Source organism: Molothrus ater, chromosome 6 (genome assembly GCF_012460135.2).
Source record: "Molothrus ater isolate BHLD 08-10-18 breed brown headed cowbird chromosome 6, BPBGC_Mater_1.1, whole genome shotgun sequence".
Classification (NCBI taxonomy): Eukaryota; Metazoa; Chordata; class Aves; order Passeriformes; family Icteridae; genus Molothrus; species Molothrus ater.
Window position 1 is genome coordinate 39,570,456 of NC_050483.2, and position 23,289 is coordinate 39,593,744.

At 44.2% G+C, this 23,289-nt stretch overlaps 1 protein-coding gene across 3 annotated transcripts; it reads right to left on the reverse strand.

The window, feature by feature from the left end:
• Positions 1 to 300: 300 nt before the first annotated feature.
• AREL1 (apoptosis resistant E3 ubiquitin protein ligase 1) lies at positions 301 to 23,285 on the reverse strand. Of its 3 annotated transcripts, XM_036383958.2 has the most exons (20): positions 23,207 to 23,285; positions 18,082 to 18,343; positions 16,879 to 16,938; positions 15,998 to 16,224; positions 14,140 to 14,377; positions 12,987 to 13,156; positions 12,728 to 12,908; positions 11,786 to 12,033; positions 9,986 to 10,063; positions 9,338 to 9,479; positions 8,807 to 8,928; positions 6,986 to 7,061; positions 6,478 to 6,587; positions 5,781 to 5,960; positions 5,506 to 5,631; positions 5,189 to 5,318; positions 5,049 to 5,107; positions 4,769 to 4,858; positions 3,627 to 3,802; positions 301 to 3,447 (listed from the first exon to the last, which is right to left on the reverse strand). In XM_036383958.2, exons 2-20 carry the CDS (start codon positions 18,170 to 18,172, stop codon positions 3,345 to 3,347), a joined length of 2,607 nt encoding a protein of 868 aa, XP_036239851.1. In that variant the 5' UTR covers positions 18,173 to 18,343; positions 23,207 to 23,285; the 3' UTR covers positions 301 to 3,344. The 3 variants fall into 3 exon arrangements, with proteins under 3 accessions (XP_036239851.1, XP_036239852.1, XP_054371145.1); XM_036383959.2 differs by lacking the exon at positions 23,207 to 23,285 and having other exon boundaries at positions 16,028 to 16,224; XM_054515170.1 differs by lacking the exons at positions 16,879 to 16,938; positions 23,207 to 23,285.
• Positions 23,286 to 23,289: the final 4 nt, after the last annotated feature.

Consider the following 23,289-nt stretch of genomic DNA (forward strand, 5'->3'; position numbering starts at 1 on the left):
AAATAGTCCTTAAAAATCTTTCTAGCATTATTAGCAGCTTCACAGCATTTTCCAGCCTACCTGCAGTGAGGCCTCACAGTAGTCTGCAAGCCCCAGCCCAGAGTCCTGCCTCTTCCCAAAAGCTCACAGGTCCTGGCTTCAGTCAGTCATCCTGAAAGGCTGCAGGTGGAGAACCATGCCCTCCCCCCTGCACCAGACTTCTGCTAGACATCTCAAGACCTGGAGAGGCCCCTTGCCCACAGACAGCACCAGTTTGATTACCTCTGTAAAGCCCAGAAAGAATGCTGAGTTGAAAAGACATAATTTTTAAAATATTTTATTTATTATACAAACTATTTACAAAATCAGCTACTACAACCACAGGCTTCCAAATTTTGGCTGAACTCTGCCAGAAATTCACCAGAGGGAAGTAGGATTTGACCTGTATCATCGACAGCTCCTGGTTTCTATAAACATGCAACATGGCCTGCAGGTGCAGGCTGAAGCCAGGCCCCCTGCACCTCAAAGCAGCTTCAGGAAACAGAGAACCTGTCTAAGATGGTATCAGGATCCTAATGATTTCTACTGAAGAGCCTCTATTAAGTGGCAATAAATAAGGAGTAAAAAAGGGAAGTAATGAGCCAGAAGGAACATACACTATAGGTGACCAAAGCACATCCCCATTGCCAGCACTAAGGGCAGCATTCAAAGTGACTGTACTGGGAAAGGGTGTAAAGCTAGAGAAAAGTTTAGAAATACTGTGGTGGAACTCAGGAACATGGGGGCAGCCTAGGGGCCTGTGCACACAGAGGGGATGGGTTTAGTTGACTAAGAGTACCCATCCCAGTTCTGACTGCACTTGTGTTAAGAAGGAAGTCCTTGGCATCTTCACAGCTGCTGGGAAGTGTTGGGTGCTGGCTGCAATGGAACAAGAAGCATTAGGAGCTCTTTCCAGTAGAAGTCCACTCAGTGGTCAGCATCCTCAGAATAAAAAAAGGCCAGTTCAAGAGAAGAAGGGAGAAGATTCCTGAGGGAGATGTCACTGTCAGAGCTGGCCCACAGCTACAGGACTGAAAACATCCTCAACAAGGTGAGGCTACAATATGGGAAAAACACCGAGCCATGCCTCCCAACAAAGTGGAGTTAAGCTGAGCACCACCACCTCCTCTCAGTCCCCTGGGAAAGCACTGAAGCGGTGGCATGGTGAACACAGGAGCTGTAACTCTACTGACCATGGAAGCCACCTGCAGTATAAATAAAATGGTACCATACTCTCCCACCCAAAGAAGGTCAGAACCTTGCAGAATGCAGCCTGCACTAAAAAAGGGAGAACAGCCACTACTAATGTGATCTGTCAGAGCACAACAGTGGCAACTATCAAGCTGGCAGCCTCACAGCACCTCGGTGCCAGTGAGGGAATGAATTCACAAGGCAAAGAAATCCCCCTGAGTAGTCTCAATGTTCAGCTGACTGCTTTTTGGCACCAAAATGGCTTTTTTTTTTTTTTTTCTGTACAGAAGTAACACACTCAGCCCAAGAATGACTAAGGTGCTTCCTTAAAAACATTTATAGATGTAGAATATTTCCCACAAATTCCCAGTCAATTCAATAAGCTATATTTGAATAGCACACAGAGTTAACTTAAAATATCCATACTGTGCTCAAGTCTGACCAGATCAGCCTGAGGACAGCAGAAGGGGACTGAAGAGGATGATGTGACATTTTATCCAATACAGTGTTCTAAAATTAGCTCAGGGATGCCAGTCTGAGAGTCCATTCTGGAAGGCATCCAGCAATTCCATAATCCAGTGAAAGCTTACATTGCAGGTAGTAGCAATGCATTTCTCCCACTATGACTCTTGCATGCCTTTGACTTACTTGTAGACTGTAGAAAGCAAAGATCTTTAATTTTGCTTCACTGAAGAAAATCAAGGTTCCCATATTCCCCTTCCCTTTACTTCCCTAGGAAGGGCTGAATGGATTGCTAACTACAACAGACCCCAATCATAAGCTTATTTCTCATTCTGGTCTATCCACTCCTTTCCCCACAAGCCAGACAATGGCGGGTGCAAGCTGTTGAGTGACCACTTAAGTGAAATTCTAGTTAACATTTTGTGCTGGAAAGCTAACAGCACTGAATGAAACATGTGGAAATGAAAGATGAAGAAAGATGGTAAGAAGGTTGGAAGGTTGGAAATCTAGCTGCTCTCCAGGCACCAGCAACTCCCTGGACACTCTGCCTGAAATGCAGTAGAGAAAGAGAAGCCTCAGGCTGCTGCATGATAGAGGTAGAAGCCAAGATCCTGTGGGATGCTGGGGTGGAGGTACCATGTTCTGCCCAATACCATCATCCCAACAACAAATGCAAGCACAGTGCACACTGTAGCTGCTTATTGATCTGTCACTGTTAGCACATAACATACATACCCTGAAGGTGAATGTGGGATAGGCATTGGTGCTCAGCATTGAGGGATCACACTCATGCCCATACGCTCTCTCCTGAGGAAGGGAAAAGAAGGCAAGGGCATGGAATAGCTTCCTGTGCAACATCAACTGTCAGAAACATTCAATGGAGAAGAAACTCCTCTTCCAGTTAGTTTGCAGAAGCTAATTACCAGCCACTGCTGGAGAAGGGCGCTTCTGCTGCCGGACCCTGGTGGAGGTAGTACAGGATCACTGTCAGGGCCAGCACTTGTGCTCCAATTAGATTGTTTTCCTCTTTGGGTTACTCCCTCCAGTGGATACTGCCCTTTTTTCTCTGTGGCACAGGCAACAACAGCATCCAGAGCAAGATGGAGAAGGAGAACCAGAAACCCTTCTGGGTCAGGTGCTGAAAGGATGGACAACTCTATTCCCCTCACGAATCATAGTGAGATACCAGGGAGCATCACTGGGGGAGTTGAGCCAGGGAAAAGGAAGCTACTAAGACTTCCTATGAGCCAAGGCTTCCAGCAGAGCTCCATGCTGGTCTTCCCTCTTCCTCCTAGACAGCTACGGTAAAGGCAGCTCAGCAGATCTCCTGCACCTCAATTAACTTCTGCTTATGAACTTCATCTTCTCACAAAGGATGGGCATACAGGGTGCATGGAAATCAAGTGCAATATCTCCTTGACAAATGCACCAGTCCTTTTGCTTTTTCACATTGAACCAAAGGGAGAATGAGGAAAAGGGGAAAAATGAGCTCTTGATGACATATTTGGGATACAGAAAGGCCACATGACATCTTCTGGATGACAAATTCCTTTACATGGAGTCTTTGCTCTGCCTCCACTGCCCAAGTGAGGGGAAGGAGAACAAGCAGAGGATTGAACTTGGGTCTTGCCACAAAGAGCTGAGAGGCTAAATGGTCCCCTGGGATGGGGAAATCACAGCATGCCAAATCCCTCACAACCCTCGCTGATAGCTAGTTGCAGCATCTTGTGCACTTCTTCATAGGAGTCATAAGTAGGGAGGCACAGCTGGTTAAAACTGTAAAAAAAAAAGAAAAATCCCATTCAAACTAGGTCTGAGAGGGAACCACCCCCATTAGCTGCCTTTAGATGGATTGACACAAGCATCACACACGTTACACTGTTTGCCCACCACAACTGGCTGGTGTCATTCCCAAAAGCACAAGGAAGGAAGTCCTACCACCCCAGGATACTTGCCAAGTGTGGGCTGTCGGCAAAGTACTGTGAGTTGGAGCTGCAATGATCTGGAAAGATGGACAGAGTGCAGCAAACCCTCCTGGGGGCAGCTGGGAGGAACCAGTAGTGAACTGCAAAAGCCTGGCCAGCTCTTCCTGTGTGAAACTGGAGACCACAGTCCAAAACCACCTCATGACCTGTTACAAACCAGGAAAGGTAAAGACAGGTCAGCCAAGGAAATCACCCAAGCATATCAGCAACTTACAGGAATATCAGTCAATTGCAACCACAAGCAAGTGTTCTATTAACAGTTAGACTTGATTTGTTTTACCAGGGTGACACATAGAGGCAAGTATTACATAGCTCCTAATCAGTTAAGAGGTGTCCCATACTACTCTCTCCCACCAATCCCCTCCCTTAAAGGAGAAAGGCTTCTTCTGCTTCTGCTCTCCCCACAGAGATTTTATTTTCAGAAATACCTGCATAGGCAATGAGGTAGGTTTACAAAGCAGAAAGCACACTTCCTTCTTGCACTATGTTAATTTTTAGTTTTTCACATCATCCGGTACTTCTGCAGGCAAGTGGAACCATCCCAGTGTTTACAGATTGAAAATACAAGTTTCTATCTGTTTTCGTCTGGGGTGTTTTGGCAGCTTCCATTATTTTTCTAAACAAAGCTGCTACTATTCCCATACCCCTCCCACTGGGAAATGCAGAAAGAGATGAGAACCATTAGGAGGTACAAATTTAGGCTACTACATCAGTAGTACCACAGCACTGAACTCCAAACACTACATGTGGGCTGCAATCATGTTTTTCAAGCATCTCTTAGAGATAAGTATATCACCATGAACATCTTCAGTAGCAGTAATTCCCACCAACTCCTCCTGACTCCCTGCTGAACTGTTCTTCATTAGAGCTGTGGTGGATTTTTTTAAAGAGACCACTGCTGACAATTTCTACTTGCTGGTATCTGATTAAGCATCAGCTCTAGTGGTCAGAAGGGATCTCTCTAGGGGGAAACATTATATCATAGTGTGTACAGTCCTACCTGACCCCTAAATTTTTCAGTTTGTCCTTCTGAAAAACTAAATTCCAACCAATTCTGCTGTATTTGGAATTACTGGTTTCAACAAGCAGGAAGGAGAAACCCTTTCATTTACCTTCTCACGGAAGTGCCAAGATCCTCCTACCACTACAGCATGTGCCTTGAAGTCACAGACACTGATATCTCCAGTACCACACATAAGGAGCTAAAAGGCAAGAGACTGCAGTCAGAAAGTCAGGAGCCCAGGAAACAAGGCAACAGCTACTGTGCAAATTGCAGATGTTTAAAGTGCTCAGACAAGAAACAGTTTAGTTTTTTCCCAGATCCAGAAAGCACTCAATTTGTCAGACAGGAGGGGAAGTAAATGTAGAGCTGCTTAGGGAGGCAGCAATTACCTCAAGCTCATTCTCATCAAAAATAGCCAGGAGATTCTCAGGAACTAATTCATTAAGACCTGGAAGAGAAGAGCAGAGCAGCATGTGGTATGGCCTGGGACATAAAGGCAGAGAGGAGCAGGGAGCAGGCAGCAGGTTACCTTTCAGGAAGTGATCCACCTCCTCTCTAACCTGATTCGCCAGCCTGTACTGTGCAAGCAGATTTAGGTACAAGATTTTGTTTTCATTGGTCACTGGTACTTGAGCCCCTCCTGCCACTAGTTCTACCACCTGAAAACAGAACACTTGACATGAGTGTGACCAGTAGCATTCCCCAAACCTGAACTCCCATCCACAAAAAAAACAAGAAAGGAGTTACTTCCCAGAGTAAGCTCAATTTTCTGGGGCACGGCAGAGTTCCCACTGCTGCAGGGAGTAGGGGTTAAACCTTCCCACTTTCAGGAATTGCTTCCCTCACCTTCTCCAGCTGTCCTGTTTTGCTATACTTCTCTTCAGCAAAAACCAGGTCCATCTCACTCACATCATTGTTCAGTATGAAGCACACTTTGGATTTATAGAATTCTGGGTCATCTGTTTCAAAATACTGTGTGAAAGAGTAAGAAAGCAAGGGCATAGAAGGAAGAACAAAAAAACCCCTTACATTGTTAGCCAGAATTCTGTGTCTGCTACTACACCAACATTCAACTTCTCCCCAAACCAGCACAGGCTTCAGACAGGGCTGGGCAGCTTTACCTTGTAATGCATGCGAAGTCCTATGATCTGAGCCAGGAAGGAGCGGGTGAAGCGAGCCCGGACCAGCTGTTTGTAAGCCCCGCCCAGAGATGACTCATACAGACACTTCCCCACCAGGCGGCCCGCGAACTCATAGACTTTGAGTCGTAAATACGTGGGGCGCCCCGGGTTAGGATGCACCTGCAAAGAAACAGCAAACGAAATATCCAGCTGCCACACTGACCAGCACAAATAGCAAATATGGGATCATTTCAACTCACTACATCTCTCAAGCTGGCCAAGGAGCTTTAGTGTAATGTCCTCTAAGCCAAGCATTAGAAATAAAATGCCTAAGCCTGTGTAAGAGGAACGTGAAATGTTTCACATGCACAGGAAAGAAGCTGTATGAGAGCAGAAATGGATTCTGAAATATTCAGACCCAACAAAACCTCTAAACATTTTGATGTCACCTCCTCTTGCCCAAAAATCCAGCCTTCCCTGCTGACTTGCCACCCTTTACTGCTCATCCAGCCAGTTCTTTGACACTTCAGTGGGTTAAGATCATTAAGCAAAGCTTTGAGAAAGGCACTGAAAGTGATTATGGAAGCAATCTAAAGAAGAGTAATGTAGCACAGTGTTGCACAGCATTTAACAGCAGCATTGTTTAACCATCAGTGGTCACATTTCTGTGCATTCAGCATAGGAACTATACACTCACCAAGGCCTGGTTGTTATCACTAAAGCGAGTAAACAGTTGATTGGTGGTATCAAATAATGCCTTACAAATGAGCTCAAACCACTCTCTGCGTGGACCTCCCCAGTCCAGAGCTACAAAATAAAACAAGCTTGGTCATCCAAACTGGGTCACCAGTTCAAGAGTTTCATGCATGCTGTTCAGTATTACCCAACACAAGAGTTCATCACAATGAACAGCTCTGTAGCAACATGGCAATAAGCAGGGACTGCAAAACTATAGGTTCTTCTCCAAGACCTATTCCTAGTTGGTTTTTTTTGTTTGGTTGGGTTTTTTTTAGGGCTAGAGGGACAGGATTTACATAAGGCTTCAGGTCCCTGTGTGAAGTAGCTCTAGAATAGCACCAGCAGGATAATTCACTAACATCTGTGAGAAAATCAAAGGGCTGGAAAGCCACAAGAATTTCAGACTAAAACTACTCCGCCATCATTCCTTTTGCTTCCTCTGCATTTCTATTCACAGGATAACTCACCTTCTTCATCCTGAAAAACCACTTCAAAGTTTTTGCTCCAGTCAGAAACAGAAAAATTTCGTGTTGCTTTAAATGACTGAAAAACAGAAGAAAATAGCAACAACAGTTACTGCTTGGCACCCCATACCCAATATGCAGTCCTGTACATTGAATGGGCAAACACAAAACCCCAATAGCCTAGCACTTGAAAGTATAAAAAGTAAAAATTAGAAACACCTAAGGTCTAATTCTTATCTGACAAAGCCATAAAACCAATTCCTCATTTTCTGTTATGAGACATTACCCACATAAAATACAGCTCATCTTAAAACCAGTGTGAGGTCTTAGCACAGAAATATCACTCTCAAGGCTGCAGTAAAGTATTGTTTGAAGTATTAAAATGCCTGTGGGAAGGAGCAATTTCTGTAAAGCACTTTCAGCCCACGAATTAGATTTAAAATAGGAATGTTTCAAAGAGCACTACAAAATAGCTTGAAGAGAATTACTGAGTTCATACTTACAGCAAGTCACGATGCAAAAAGTAATAAAATACCCCAAGTGCCTAAAATTTCCAGTGCCCTGATTCTGGACTCCAGTTAGAGAAAATTTTAAAAGCTACATGGTAGTCTTCAGTCATACTGAAGTAGTTTTGGCTTGGTTTATCCTCAAACAGGTTAGAGCATCATGCTACTCACACCACTGGACTAAACACATCCATTATGCCTATCAACCTTGGTTACTAAAGCTTATATTTATTTTTATTGTTATTATCATCATCATTATAATTATGGCACTAGATTTATTTTGTCTTACTAGACTGTAACAATGCTCAAGACAGGGCAGGAATTTCCAAAATAACAGGAAAAAGTAGTAATGGAAATACTGTTTAGAAATGAAGTAATTTTGTCCAAGCTATTAACTGAAACATAATCTCATAAACACTGCAAGCTGGTACATGCAGAAAATATTCTGAAACACAAATTTGCTGAGTATAAATCAAGGGAAATCCCAGCCACTCCTGTTTTCCTCAGAAATGTTCTTTCCATCTTTGCAACATTACTGTTGTGAGACACAGGGGGAAACAATAAGTCAGGATAACTGCTTCCCCAGCATACAAAGTATTTAGAATGTCACTTAAGAACTGCATTATATGAATGACTAAGCTCTATTTTGGAAACACAACACCTCAGGTCAGACATGGTGAAGATTTTATTAAGGGACTCTACAGAATATTTTATCATCAACTCTGAACCACTACCAGTAGCCTGTTGATGCAAGAGTTTCATTGCATGCAGCTCAGGAACATCTCACTTGACAGCTTATCTTGCTGAATGGCTGTGTGCCAGAAAAACAGTAGATAAAGACTCAGGAGCTCTGTGTTCTGCTCCCATTTCTAGTCCAGGTAGACAGTCCCTCTCCAGGCCTCGAGTTCCAATGTAAAGTAGGGACAGAGTAGCATGAGTAGATTTCCTGCTTTTGCAGGCTATGAATCCTTTTACAGAATCACTCAAGTTGGGAAAAAACCTCTGAGATCATCAATTCTAACCTTTGACTGGTCCCTGGATTGTCAACTAGACCATGGCACTAAGTGCTACATGCAGGCATTTCTTGAACACTTCCAAGGATGGTGACTCCACAACCTCCCTGAGCAGTCCTTTCCCACGTTTAACAACTCCTTCTAGAGCTGCCTGCTGGCATCTGCCTTGAAACAGAGGAACTAACCATTTTCAGTATGGCTGCCCTAGCAAATTCCAGTCTGGAATGTGGCACTTCTTTAGGCCCTGAGCAGAATAAGAAGGATGGAGGAAGCCCTGGCTAAGGTAAAAGGACTCGTTCACTCACCGACTCCAGCAGGCAGTGGCGGCTGACCTTCAGCGTGACCTTCGAGTGAGGTCTTTTCATGTGCACCTGACGTAGCTCTCGCTGAAAGAAGTTCACTTTGTCTTGGAAGGTTTCAGAGCCTCCTAAGAAGAGTGACAACTTGGGTGAGGCCTGAGATGTCAACACCTCAAACACCTACAGAGCACTCCTAAGATTAACTGCACAGATCAGCTTTACAGCCCAAAAGTGCATTTACCATGGCAAGGTTTGGAGACAGAACTCTCAAGGTAGTTTTGCAATTAATCTTGCTGGTGGTATTCATACTCAAAGGTGCACTTTCAAAGAGCCTGACAGAGAAGCCAAGCTGAAAAGGAACAGCTGCTGTGATGAAGTACATTTACTGGAAGCACCAATAGGAACAGAGCATGATACTCCAGGAACCAGAGTTCTCATCAGAAGTCATTCAGTGCCAGCAATCTTTATTCCCCAGGGAAACTAGCAGACCCAAGTGCTAACTTCCTGACTACTGTACCCACCTCACTGTCCCTTTACCTATGTTTTTATGCAGAGAGCGAATGAAAGTGGCTGCCAAGATGTTCCTCTCCTTGCAGCTGAGCTCCACGGGGGGTTGGATTCCATCATCCACCACCAGTGTCAGTAATTTGTGCACAGGATCGGGACCAAGGTATGAAAACTAGCAGCAAAAAGATGCAAGAAAGGATAAACCCATAATGGAGAAGGCACAGTATGTTCAGCAGACAGAGCAACACCACCTGTGCTTTTAAGACTTTCTCTGCTCCCTGACATGTATGCAGTTAACAGGAAAACTATTTCAAGCATCCAGACTCCATTTAGGAAGCAGCTTTAAACTTCACACACAATTCTGAGGGCTTCAATGGACACAATCACAGCATTTTAGGAAGGTTATGAGGAAAATAACCAAGAAAAATACAAAGGAATCAAGATTTCTGCCTAGCCTTGGGACAAAGGCAGGAAAGAGTGATAGGACTGGCACCTAGTCACAAATATTAGCAAACCTTATGCAGTGAGAGGGAATTGCAGAGTTGAAATTTATGCCACACAATGTTGTTCTGTGGGTGGAAGCCCTTCCATTCAAAAGGAAAAAACAGACTTTGATTCACAAGGATGACAAGCTAACAGCATGGAGGTGCAGTGACAGGTACATGGAAAGAGGCTCACCTTTGTGCCAGGGCACACTCTAAAGGTGAAAAGGCGCCATGGAATGATCTTCAGGTAAAATTCTTTCACTGAGAATTGCTGAGTAACCACAAGGAAAAGAAAATGTTAAATGTTACATATCTGTTAAGGGCTGTCCCTGAAACACATGAGGCAGAGGACAGATCTATAAGGCTACACCTCCCTTCAACACCAGGAACAGGTTTCTACAGCATTTGGAACAATACTTGAGAAAAGCTTTAAAGCTCCACAGACGTGTAAGCAACTTGTCAGTAAGACTTGACTGCGTGCATTCATGACGCGTGTGGGATGCCAGCACGACACAGATTTTACAGCAGTAAGCTACTGTGCTCACAGAACGTCACCAAGATTACTTTCCACCTCATTGGAAAGTAATCTTAAGTACGCTTGAGAAGCTGAATTCAGGACAAGATTGTAACGCACTGACAAAAAGGTCTTACCAAAAGTCACACCAACAGACTACTCCTACCACTCCCCAGTTTTCATTATCATTTTAAACATCTTTTAAAAAGCACTTGCAATTGCTAAATCCATGAGATTTGCAGAAATTTACTCTCAGTGTATTTCTGCCAGAACAATTGACTAACTGCACAACTCCTGTCTTCTGGAGAGCAAGTTAAGATGAAATTTTAGCATCTTTAGACAAAAGAAAACCATTTCCTGCACAAACCCTTCCTACCTACAATGACTGGAAAAGCTGACCATCAGCATTTGTCCACAAACAAGCCAAATATGAGTAGCAACTCTTTAAAATAGCAGCATGGTAACAATTTTCTGCTGTTTCTATACATAGAGACATCCAGGGATACAATTATGCAAGGCTAAGAATCACATTAACAACTTTGGCACCTAAAGGGAGCTTCTAACAGTACCCACTTCTGGTGATCTACTTTACCAGGTAATGCAATAGAAAAGAGTATGGAAGTCCAAAACAGTACACCAAGGGTGAAAGGATGCTGAGCTTACAAGGACATAGCACTCAAAGTCAGTTCTTAGAGCCATGTGCAGCACAGATTTAGAAATCTCTAGCAGCTCCCTCCATCCTGCAACTGTTTCCCAGCCCTCTTTCTCCCTTTGGCAAGAAAGCAATTCCTGGATTAGTCTTTCAATTTGGTATTTATCACTGCATTTTTCAGAATGCATTTGAAAAGATAGATGAACAAAATGAATTTAAATGCATTATTAGATTTAGAGATATTTTCTTTCCAGTTTCTGAATGCTTTTAGGCAATAATAATGGAAAATAGTTACTGTTAACATATTCTTATTATAAGACAACCCTCAGTTTCTCCTGTTTCTTCTACTTAGGAATTTACTCTTTGTTCTCTGACCATTTTTTCCCTTTTCAGCAAAACATTCCAGAAGCAAGAAAAAGACACAAAATCTGAGAAGGTGAGATTCTCTTAAGTTGAAATTCACAGGTATCAGAAACTGAGAATAGGAATTGCAGGTGTGACCTGAGAAAAGCAAAGGAAAGGCAAACAGAATATCTATTGAACAACCAGCAAGAAAATTTCCATTAGGACTTGGATCAGACCTAGAAAGATCCTAAAATCTGAAAACACAATCTTAAAGCTTCAAGTTCTAAAACACACTCCTAAAACTTCCAAGGCTTATTTTAACATTATTCTCAGTCACAAGCTCCATGTTTGCCATAAGCAAACTTTTATTTAACCACATCTGAGGCACCTGAATCTGAGCTAAGATATAGAGCACAAGGAAGCTCTTCAGTTTCAGCATACTTTAAACATGCACTCAAGTGTGGCAACTTTCTGATATCTACCTTAGGTGACACATAGCAGTAGACTTTTTTAGGCTTCTTCACTTTCTCGGGGGTCTGGCTGTCAGAAGGAGAATCTTCATCTTCATCCTCGATGGCAGTGGAGGGACGGCGCTGGGAGGAGCTCAGGTGCACTGGTGGGAGTTGCCACTGAGTGTTGGTGTAACTAGGAGCATCGTAAAGGTAAGCTTCAAAATAAATACTGACACCTGAGGTGGACACATTGCGTTCTACAATGTTCTTTTCATTCTCTGAGGGAAATAGACATGAAAGAGTTGTGTAAATCCTAATGGAGACAAAAATGAAAAAGAATGCGCAGGCCACCACCAAATCAGTGACTATGATTTTAAAGAAAAGGTTATATATCCAAAGGAAAACCTGGTCAAGTGAAATTTTGATAAAGAGAACCCAGCAGTGGGATGAAAGATGGCTGTTTGTCTGTTAGTGACTGGTTGAAAAACAAGGCATAGAGAACCTCCCTTTCAAAGCACCAGCCTGAAGGTACAGCCACTTGACAGCCACACTGAAGTCTGGCTGACCCCTGAAGAAACCAGGAATTATAGCATTGTAAAAAAACCCCAAAAAACACATAGGTTATGTGTGCTGTTCTTCCTCCATATAACTTAACATACAATACATGACTGGCTCAGATGCCAACTACTAGCAAGCAATAAAAATTGCCTAATTTCAGAGGTAAACCTCCTGAAATAGGGGAAAAACACTTGTTTTTATCTGCTGATGGATCAGAGAGTATCAGCTTGCAGAGACCTCCCTTGTTAGAAGTAAATTCATTTACCTTAGTATTTTTAAATGAATAGGCTTTCCTTTAGCAAGTAAGCATGGCCAGCCTGCAGGGAAGCCGCAGATATCTCTGCTACATGAGTGTGCAAAGCACATTGCAAGAGGACATCTGGGGAAGGAATACTGATTAGGTCTGCAACTCACCACTTAGAACAATGATGTCAAAATCACCATTGCTTATGGGCTGGTTCTGGTAGGAGATGCAGGCATGGAAACAGCCCCTGGAGTGCAAGGTGAGTCGGAAGAACACCTCACAGGTCTGCCGATTGGACACCACAGACTTCTCAAACACCACATCAGAGCTCTCTTCTTCTTGAGGCCCCAGCTAAACAGAAAACAAACTAATAAAAGGAGCTCTCCAGCTCACCTGAAGACAAGCAGCAAGGGGTGAGGTTGTACTCACCTCATGGATGGAGAGGCTGTAATTGTGCTCATCTATCAAGGACACAGAATTGCTGGTGGGATTGTCATACTCATCTCTGGGAGCTATCTGCAGAGTGTGCTGCTGCCCACAGGTCAGCACCAGAGTGGAGAAATGGCAGACAATTTTGGTTTTGGAGGGAACAACCATTCCTGAAGCAGACAACAATAATTTAGAGTCAAATAAATTCCAAGGTAAAGCTATGAAAAGCAAAAGAAAAGCAACTAGGGGCACAATACCTTTGAAAATGAATCAAATCTAAACACATTCTGTGCCCCTACATTAAAAAAGCAAAGTATCTGAGCACTGAAGTATATGTTGTAGGGCACAGAGTGTGCCTGGGATCAGAGAGTTAATACTAATTAAGCAAACTAAGTTACTAGTCCTCTAAAGAATGCTTTTCCACCATTCCAACTTTCTGCTCAGGAACTTGCTCCCACTGTACATACAAAATGTAAGCTAGCTGACACCTAAGAAAACCTGCAAATGCAGCTTACCAAACAAAATTTATTTGGGTTAAACCTAAGCTTCTTCTTTCTGAAGGGATATTTTAGCAAGCTTTGTATCTATTCACAAAGCAATGAATAGAGGTCCTTTCAATGACACGTGCATGAAACATTAAAGAAGCCAAGGGGGGTCAAAAAATCAGAAGTAGAAGAAAACAAATTTTAGATGGATAAAAAGGAAATGTTTTTAAGTGTGTAATCAAAGGTATCAGCTGCTCCAGAAGCTTGCAAGAATAGAGTAGGGTGCTCAGAAAAAGAAGAGGCAAATTATGACAGCATCTCCAGCTCAGATACAAATTACTCAATATTTTCACAAAAGCACTCTCTGACTACTAGATGGATTATGAAGAAGTAACTGCAAAATGGAGAACGTGACAGAAGTGGATAGGGATTTGAAGTAGCACTAATGACTCGTTCTGTAAAGCAGTTTCTGTTTTGTTATGTACTGGTAGTCACAAGTATGTTTTACTCATGGGTCTGTTGCTGGGATCCACACATGGCAGGAGGAAAATGGTGAAGGGTAACCCTTTCCCTGTCACCTACCTCTTTTAGCTGGAAACACATTTACCTAAGGGCCTCCAATACCTCCAAATCTACTTTGAATCATTACAGGGCCACTTAGATCTTACCTGGCTGAAAAACCTTGTAGTAGGGGCTGTAGGCCACATTCAAGCCACCGAGTTTTACAGTGATTTTGTATCTCCCAGCCCTGCGCACAGTGAAAGCCACTTTCACCACATTGGAATTGGGCTCTTGAAGAACTTCCTGGGTTACAGGAATATCAATTGCTAACTCCACATGGCAGATGTGAACTTGCAGCCCCACAGGCCGGTGAGCAGGGAAGGGTTGCCCATTTTTATAGAATAACTGCATGGGAAACAGAGAAGTCCAGGTCAGCAAGAACATACAGCGCACAGAGGAAGAGAAAACAAGTTGCCTTAGGAAAGGGCAAGTACCTCAGCTGAGAAAAAGAAAAATAATTAATACACAGCTCTGTCACACAGACTGTGTTCTCCAAAATGAACAAGGACAAGGACAAGTGGGCATTGAACAGCCCCATTCTCTTTTGTGCTGGGGTTCACATGCATGCCCTGAAAAGAACATGCCTCTAGGCATTTCCCATCTGCACTTGTAGTGCAATATTAGAGCAGAAATCATGAGAACCCACTAGCAAAAGGAAAAAAGTAAAGCCATACCCTTTCAGAGAAACAAGCAGATCTTGTTCATTTGTACAGCTAAGCTCTGAAAAAACTCCTACCAATTTGTTACAGGAAACAGTGTGATGAAGATGCTGACCTAAGGAGCTGACCCAGTCTTTACTGCTAAGAAGCATCATAATGAAAACAACCCGTTAGATAAAATCACAGGCAGTTCAATCACCAAAGTGATCTCCTGGACAATTTCAGAAGGTAATACACCTCAACCACTAGTTCCTTACATGGAAAGAATTACACCTTGAAACTCTGTATGAGTGGCTCTTCAAGAGCCAGCAGCTTGTTGGCCAGAGGCTGCCTACCATCTGCAATCAGCAGAATGCGGTCAGGAAAAAGTTATTATTATTCCCCATTTCAAAGTAAGGGAGGGTGTGGGCCTGAAGTTGTTTGCATCTTGACTGACATCAGGAGAAACTAGTGTATGCAAAGCTACTGTTGATGAATAAAGGGCCAAGCAAATGGCACACAAGCATGAAGTGGAAAGGCTCATGAGTGTCAGCAAGGTGAAGGAAACAAATTTAAATAATAGGAACAGAACAAGTCCCTTTCCCCCCAGCTTTTTTCACTGCCTGCGCCCTGGAGTTAGACCTTCCCAAGAGGGATGGGTATGGCAACCTAGCTGAACCTTTCTTCTTATTTTGATACCCTCCTGGATGGGAAGGTGGGATAGAAAGATAGGCACACAAGCCAAACAAAACCTTTCAAGTTGCTCAAGCTTTCTCCACATAGCTCCAAACTCTCTGTGTCCACTCAGCTTACTTCCCCTAGACTTGGCCTTTTGGGATTAGAGGGAAACAAGAGTCCTTGCAGGTTTTTCCAGGTCTGACAGAATAACAACCCATTTTGCAGCTAATGGAGAGGGGCCATGAAGCTTTACAGCTCTTGGGTTGGTAAAATGCCCATTCCCACACCCTCAACTTCAGCTGCACAACCAAAAGATAGCACCACGTTTGTTGAAGGCAAGGCTCAGCCTACTCACTCCCCAGCAAAGGAAGCAGCAGTCAGGACAAACCCGGTCTCCTCTGGCTCTTCAGAGGATTCTGAAGAGAGGGAGATTAGACTTTAAGAAGTGCAAACCTCAAATATACACTTACAGAGATTTGCAACATTGTAACAGAGCAGAAGACATAAACAGATAGCTTGCCAGTCACTCCTCAGTTACATCTGGCTTAGCCCCAACAACAACAAAAAAAACATTTGAAGAGCCCACCCCTAACTCAGACCTCTGAGTTCCTGCCCACAAAGCTGCATGGAAACAAAAATATTGCCTTACATGCACTCGGAAGGCCATGCTATGGCCCACCTCATAGGGGTCCTTCCAATCCCAGGAGATCTTGCAGGACCGGGGATCCAGGTAGTTGCCTCGCACGTAGTCATAAATGGTCCGCTCCCCTCGGCGCTCCCGGTCCTCATGCTGAAGGAAGCTGACGATACGTGCGGCAAGTTCAAAGAGGAACTTAATGGTGAAGAAGAAAGCTACAACAGACACTGTGATCCCACCTGCAGCAGGGAGAGAACAAAGGGTGGTTGCAGAAGCCAAGGTGGCTGAGTCACGCTCTAAAATCCCCTCTGCATCAGCCAAAGATACCTTTCTGTTAATGGTATTCTACTCAAATGCAAATTAGGTATTTAGGGCAGATGCTATTGTGTGTGAACATTTATGGTCTGTGTTATGATACAAGTAAGGTTAGAAAATATCAAGTCTCTTAAAACTCTGCAAATGACTGCAAACAAAGGAAATAGTTAAAGGTGGTAGAGAGTTTCAGGTAAGGCCTGCAGACATCCCAACAGAGACATGGAATTCCCTTCAAGTTGCAAGTTAGAACTACAGAGATTCCTTTAAGGGAAACAGATAAGCAGACAACTTCTGCACATCACATTATGGCCGGATTAAGAAGCATGGCAGAGGCAACAACCCTCCACTAGCTCTCGAAAGAAAAAGTAAGGGGATGGCTTAGGAATTAGGCCAATGAAAGGATCAAGAAGAATGGTCGAGAGGCAAATCTGCCAGGTGGAGGGCACAGTGTGGGGTGACAGTAACTTCATGTTTGTTAGGCAAACTCTGAACTAAAATTAAATCAAAGGCTTTCAAGAAACCCTTCTAAAGCCTATGGAGAGGTCATCAAATACAGTGGCAGCCTTTCCTTCACTTACCAATAATGTAAAACATCAGGTCCCTTCGGTGAGACACACAGCCGAGGATCACAGCTGCATCTAGAACACAAAATAGGCCAAGTCCAGTCTAGTGACTTCCTCACACACACTGGACTAAATTTCATCTATGGTTCCTCAGAAAAAAATGCCTATTGATCACTTGTCTTCCTCTGCAAGGACATCCCTAAAGCATTATTCCATAAGATTGAAATATGTGAACAGCACAATGTGCTACAATTAACAGTTCTCGCTCCGTAACAGATTCCCATTCAGATTCAGGGATCTATAAGGAGGAGAACATATCCCTCTGAAAACAGTGAGAGGAGGCTCTGGCTAAGGCTCTGCAGGAAGGAGATATTTTTGCAGGATCACCAACTCCAACAACAGTGGCCAAAGCCACTCATCCAAACTGTCACACCTACTTGCAAGCTGTGAAGTTATTTTCTACTCTGATACGAAAGCATACATTACAGAGCCACCACCAAAATGGACAGGCTGAACCTTAACCAACAGCCTTGGAAGAAAAAGCTATAGAATAAAAGAGTTGCAGACAAGACCATCTCCATTTGTTTAGAACAAACAAAATCCTTCTAGGGCAGCAGTGAACCTATTTTTGCCCTGCAAGTCTACTACAGAACATATGAATGCAACTGGAAAAGAGTCCCCTTCTCACTTCTGTGAAGTGGAGCTTCTCTGCTGAAACTCTCACTGATCAACACAAAAGCTAAAACCTTCTGTTTGTACACTATTAAGTTCACAGCAATTTTAAGAGACACCAATCTAGACTCAAGTTTTCACTGAGGGGACTGCTAAACAAACATGTAGTAAAAATACCACACCCAGAACATCATGCTGTAGGGTTGATAAGACATAGCTGACAGATGGAACAAGAGCAGCAGCAAGGAACACGTGTGACAATTAGACAAAGGATCTGGCATACAGTAATGCATACAATATAGCTCACCATGTCACCATTCAGTTAGTGAGAAGCTACATTGTGCATTCAAGCTGCCTTTTTTTTTTTTAAACAAACACAAAAGGGGAGTTATTCATCAGTCATCTCAACAGCAGCAATAACAGACATCAGCATGCAGAAAGCTTAAACCAGGTATTTCCCCCCAACAATAGCCACAACTTTCTAGCCCAGCAAATCCCCTTTGCTGGCTCATAGTCCAGCCCTCCAACCACAGAGCAACCACATACCTTTACACAAGTGCCCATGTTCTAAAAGCCAAAAAGAAGGTACCCATTCTTTAGCATCCTTCCGCTTTGTGCCCAGAACTGGGACAGACATCAGCAAGAAGAGGCCATAGAGAAGATTATCACAGAAAGGGTAACTCTTGGAACTGGCATCACAGAATCACTGCTGCAAAATAAGGACTTGAGCACAGCAGTTTCTTCCTCTTTGTGGAAAAAGCGTTGTCCTGCAGTGCTGTTTCCTTTAGCCTGCAGTTTGCTAGGTTTCCTGAAAAAGCAAAAAAAGGAGAGAGAAACGTTAGATGTCTACATTGTGGATAAATCTAGCAAGCAGAAACACATGAGAGGTGCAAGATGCAAGAGCATCACTAGACATCAAATCCATGAGAGGTGCTATAAAAGCACCACTGTTGATGAGGTGCAAAGCTTCATCACATCCTCAACCCCTATCTGTCACAATCTCATTTCATTACATGACCCCCTAAAACTAGCACATTCAAGACAGAACAAAACACATCCTTGCTTCCATAGATTTCATGGAGCTGGAAGCAAGGACTGATAGCCTAGAAGGAATACAGAGAGACTATCTCAGCAGCCAAGGATCAGGTTAGAAGAGCTAAAGCCCTGATAGAACTAAACCTTGCCAGGGATATCAAGGGCTCCATGAAAACTTTCTATAGGTACATTGGTGATAAGAAAGACTAGGGAAAACATGTTCCCCCTCCAGAAGGAAACAGGAGACCTGGTTACCCAGGACAATGAGAAGGCTGAGGTACTCAACAACTTTTCCCCCTCAGTCTTCACCAGCAACTGCTCCAGCCATACCAACCAAGTCACAGAAGACAAATGCAGGGACTGAGAGAATGAAGAACTGCCCCCTGTACTAGAAGATCAGGGGGATTTTTTACAAGGGTATGTAGTGATAGGACAAAGGGAAGGACTTCAAACTGAAAGAGGGTAGGTTTAGATTAGATATAAGGAAGAAATTCTTCAATATGAGTAGTGAAGAACCAGATCAGGTTGCCCAGAGAAGTTATGGCTGCCTCCTCCTTGGAAGTGTTCATGACCAACTTGCATGGGGCTTTGAACAGCCTGCTCTAGTGGAAGGAATCCCTGCCCATGTCAGGGGAGTTGGAATCAAATGATCTTTAAGGTCTCTTCCAAACCAAACCATTCTATAATCAGGTAGCCCTTCAAGTCTTCATACCCAACAAAATGCTATATGCTATTCTCAAACCAATTTTGCCCAGATTTAAAGGGCTATTTGTAGTCAAGCCTCAAAATAAAAGAAAGTTTTTCAGAATTCTTGAACCACAAAGCAAACTAGATTTTGGGTTTGGTACTGTTGTTTTAGATATTCAGGAAATTGAAATCCTTATAAGGGATTTCAGCTTCAGCAGCACTATCCACTAAATTACAGTTTACTGTCAGGATTGAGATAAAAAAAATTAAAATTTAACAGCAAGGATTGACGCAGCCCACAAAAACCAGGACACATGCCAGCAGAAACACCACAGAGCCTACACAATCAGTATCTGCTCATTCAGAACACAGATTACCTAAAGGAGTGAGAATGGAAAAAACAGAGCCAAGCTCACCAAGGCAGCTGTCTGTTAAGATAGTCACCTCTTCTGGGGATGTGATGTGCTCCTCCCGCCTGCCATGCCACCACCTCAGCTGTCACTTCTTCCTTAGATCCCCCTCCTCTGCCTTCCTCTTCAGATGGCTGTTATTTCCCTCCATGCCAATAATCATACAGATCTGGCTGCCTTTACACACTTCTACTAACCCTTCTAACGCACATGAAAATCAAACAGTAAACCTGAGCAGAGCTTTTTCTTTGCACTGCAGAAACAGCCAGATTTTCACATCTTTTCCTCACCCACATCTCAAGGAAAGTCCCACCCACTCATCTATTTTCCTCCTTCCTCTACTTTTCCTCACTGCAACCGTGTTGCAGTCCCCAGAGCATAAATTCTCCTTCTCCTCCTAGGTAAAGCATCAGTTTTCTAAACTCATAAATTTCTGTGTGTTAAGGACCACAGACCTAGAAATTTCCTTGGTATTTTAGTTATTTCACAGTACATATCCAAGATGTGCTACAAATGACTGGGTGAAACTCTCCTCCAGCTTGGCCTGTCTGTGGAAGGTGTGTGACTGCTCCCCACACAGCTGGGGAATTTCACAGAAACTTATCAATATTAGGAATCTACAAGATCTCCCTCCAGCATCTTCCAGAAGCAGTCTCTTCACACTACAAAAACCCCACAAAGCTGCCTCTGTGGGTTCATTTACTCAAGCTATTTCTGCTTTACTCCACAACTCCTTGCCTTCTGTGTCACACAGCCTCTCTTTCAAGTATAGAAAGATCCATCATTTAAACTTCACAGTTTTTAAAGTCTATTGGAACCTGAACTTTGATCTGGTTTGCAGAATTTTTGAACTTGCTGGACACATCAGTTATCTCAGTTATGTTAATTAATCAGCACAGCAATTTGTCATTTTATTATCCCTACATGACGTGGTAAACAAGACACCATCTAGGGGGTCACCAGAGATGAAGTGGCTGTTATACAATCAATTTCCTTCCAGCTTACTCACTGCCAGCAGCTCTAAGGGTGCTCTTGCAGCTGGAATACATTGAGGTAAAGAACCTAGCTGCAAGTGGGTGGTATCCAAGATACACTGCCACTCACTCAACAGAATGCAGATGTGAATTAAAACAGTATCTGTGCTAAGAACTACTGGGTAAAAATCGGGAAATAAATTCTGAAAAGTGGCAATGTAAGGTGCCATCATAGCTAGGCTGGAAAAAAAGGTGCTGAATTATCCAACAGGTCTTAGTAATCTTGATCCAAGGACAGAGCAAGTGATGGTCTCCTGCCACCTGCAGGGAAAATGGGGATTTGAAAGCTTCACCTTCGTTTGACTCAAGGAGAGGTACTGACATAATCAGGGTAGACAGAATGGAATCATAAAACGAACTACATTAGTGCCATTGCTGCTTCAGGTCGGCAAGGAAAGGAAGGTCAGTAATGGGAATACATTTAGTTTGTGTTACTGCTGCTGTTGAGGCCAGAGGAACACAGTGCAGAGCTCCAGAAGGAAGCACAAGTGTAACACACACAAGAAGAACTGTGACATAGGAATGGCACATTCATGTGGCTACAGCAACAAAACCAGCTAGTAGCATGATATACAGAACAGATATACTGAGCTCCTAGGAAATCTGCTGTGCCTCTTGGTTTTATTTGGTGCACTGATAAATTGCCATTCTTCTCTTAACAACAAACCTTTAATTTTGTTTTAAAGCCTTTTTGCAGGTTAATACTACCTCATCCAATCAAGGTAAGAGAACCCTTTATCTCTGTACAGAATCTCTCTCAATCCATGTGCACAAATGTCTACCACAAATGGCATGTCTGTCTCATGCCACGCACAGAGGAGTATTCTCTAGTGAAGGAGACTGTATTTTCTTACACTAAGTAAAGCAGGCACAAACCAACAAACAGGAATGCCCGTGAGAACATAACTTTAAAATACATTCACAGAAAACTGAAAAGTCAGCACAAAAAGCACTAAGCAGGATCCAGTATCAGCTGTCAAGGACAAAAGCTGCATCTATGGTCAGTGTCTACACAAAACAGTCATTCTCTTATTAGGGATGGAATTTGTCATATGCATTTACATACAAGCTATATAAAACAGTGGCAACAGGAAAACAAACAAATAAAAAAGAGACTTGTGTCAACCGCTTAAGTCTAAGGCCTTTTCATTGCAGATGAACCACCAGCAGTGCTGTCAGCTTCTCCTGTCCTCCTCAAACACAGCAAGCCAGCCAGATGGCAACTTTCAGGCCAGTCTCATCCTGACACCAAATCTGTTTCCTGAGCCAGGACAAAATTCAGCCACTTGCCATGCTGCACATCAGTGGGGAAAGCAGATCATCCCCTTCTTCCTCAATTATTTCTCTTCCCAAACCAGGGAGGGTCACTTGAACAGCATCATGTGAGCTCTACCAACTGCATTTCTTCAACCAACAGTTAAGCTATGTATGATCACTCAGGTGGAAAGCTCAGCTGTGGTTTTCCTAATAAATACAGTATTTCTTTCAGTCTCGTTTTCTTTCTCATTGTCAGAGCATCAGTCACAGTTCTACAGAGGTCACCACTCCTGAGAGAAAAAAATCCTGAGTGATTCCTCATTGGCTGCTTTTTCTGACCAGCACACCAGCTAAAACCGATTGTATTTGGAAGATACCGACAGTTACAAGATCTCACTAATCCCAGAAGCTTTCATGAGAAAGGCCTTTCCTTCTCCCTTCCCTGCACAGGGCACAAGAAACCAAGTCCTCCGACCCGGCCTGAGAACTTGAAGAACATTTCCATTCGTGTGCAGAAAAGACAGTTTGCAGACTACACCATTATGGCTGCATAAAGTACAGCTAAAATTAAGCTCATTCGCTAAGACTTCTGATCACAAATACAGGTAAGATCTAAAGATAATGACAACCCACTGCTTTTCATTAAGAAGTTCATGAACTAGAACGTGACAACACCACTACTACATTAACTCTTAAAAAACCAAAACAGTCCAGCAAGCTCAGGTGGGTGGGCTGAAGACCTCCGTACCGTCCCGGCTCTGCTGAACAGAGAGCACGATGGGGAGGAGGGCGATTGGGGCGCTGCGGTTCCCCATCCAGCCCGCAGCAGCGGTGGGCTCGGCGGGGCCACCAATCCCCACGGCCCTTCCACGGGCACCAGCTCTCCCGCATCTACCGGCGTGCCCCGGTACCCGCAGCGCCGCGCAGACGGCCGGGCTAAGCCGAAGCGAAGAGCCGGAGGCCGCCGCCGGGCAGGCAGAGCCGGCCCTTCCCGCTCGCCGGGAGCCCCGGCCCTGCCCGGCCCCGCCGCGTCCCTCCCGGAGCCATCCCGCGCCGACCGCGCCGGGACCCCGCCGCAGCTGTACCAGGCCGAGCGCGGGTGCTCCGGGCCGGCAGCGGGGCCGTCGCCCCGGGGGACGCCCGTCACGGCGGGGCGGCAGGGCTGCGGCTGCAGCTCCCCCGCCCCGGGAGCCCGTTCCCCGCGCCGGGACCCGAGGTGGCGGGGAGGGAACGCGACACCGCTGTTACCGTGCTCTCCGACGGCGGCCGCGAGCCCGCTGTCGCCGCCCCGCGCCGCCGCTGCCCGGCGCTGGCAGCCGGAGGTGACGCGC

Bases quoted from the DNA above. Each gene is read 5' to 3' on its own strand.
- AREL1 (XM_036383958.2), bottom strand. From the start codon at position 18,172: ATGTCTGTCCCAGTTCTGGGCACAAAGCGGAAGGATGCTAAAGAATGG. The intron at 9,480-9,985 runs GTGAGCCTCTTT...TTTTGCTGCTAG, and splicing joins GAGTGTGCCCTGGCACAAAG to TTTTCATACCTTGGTCCCGA. The intron at 5,632-5,780 runs GTAAAGCTGCCC...TCTTTCACACAG, and splicing joins GACTTCGCATGCATTACAAG to TATTTTGAAACAGATGACCC.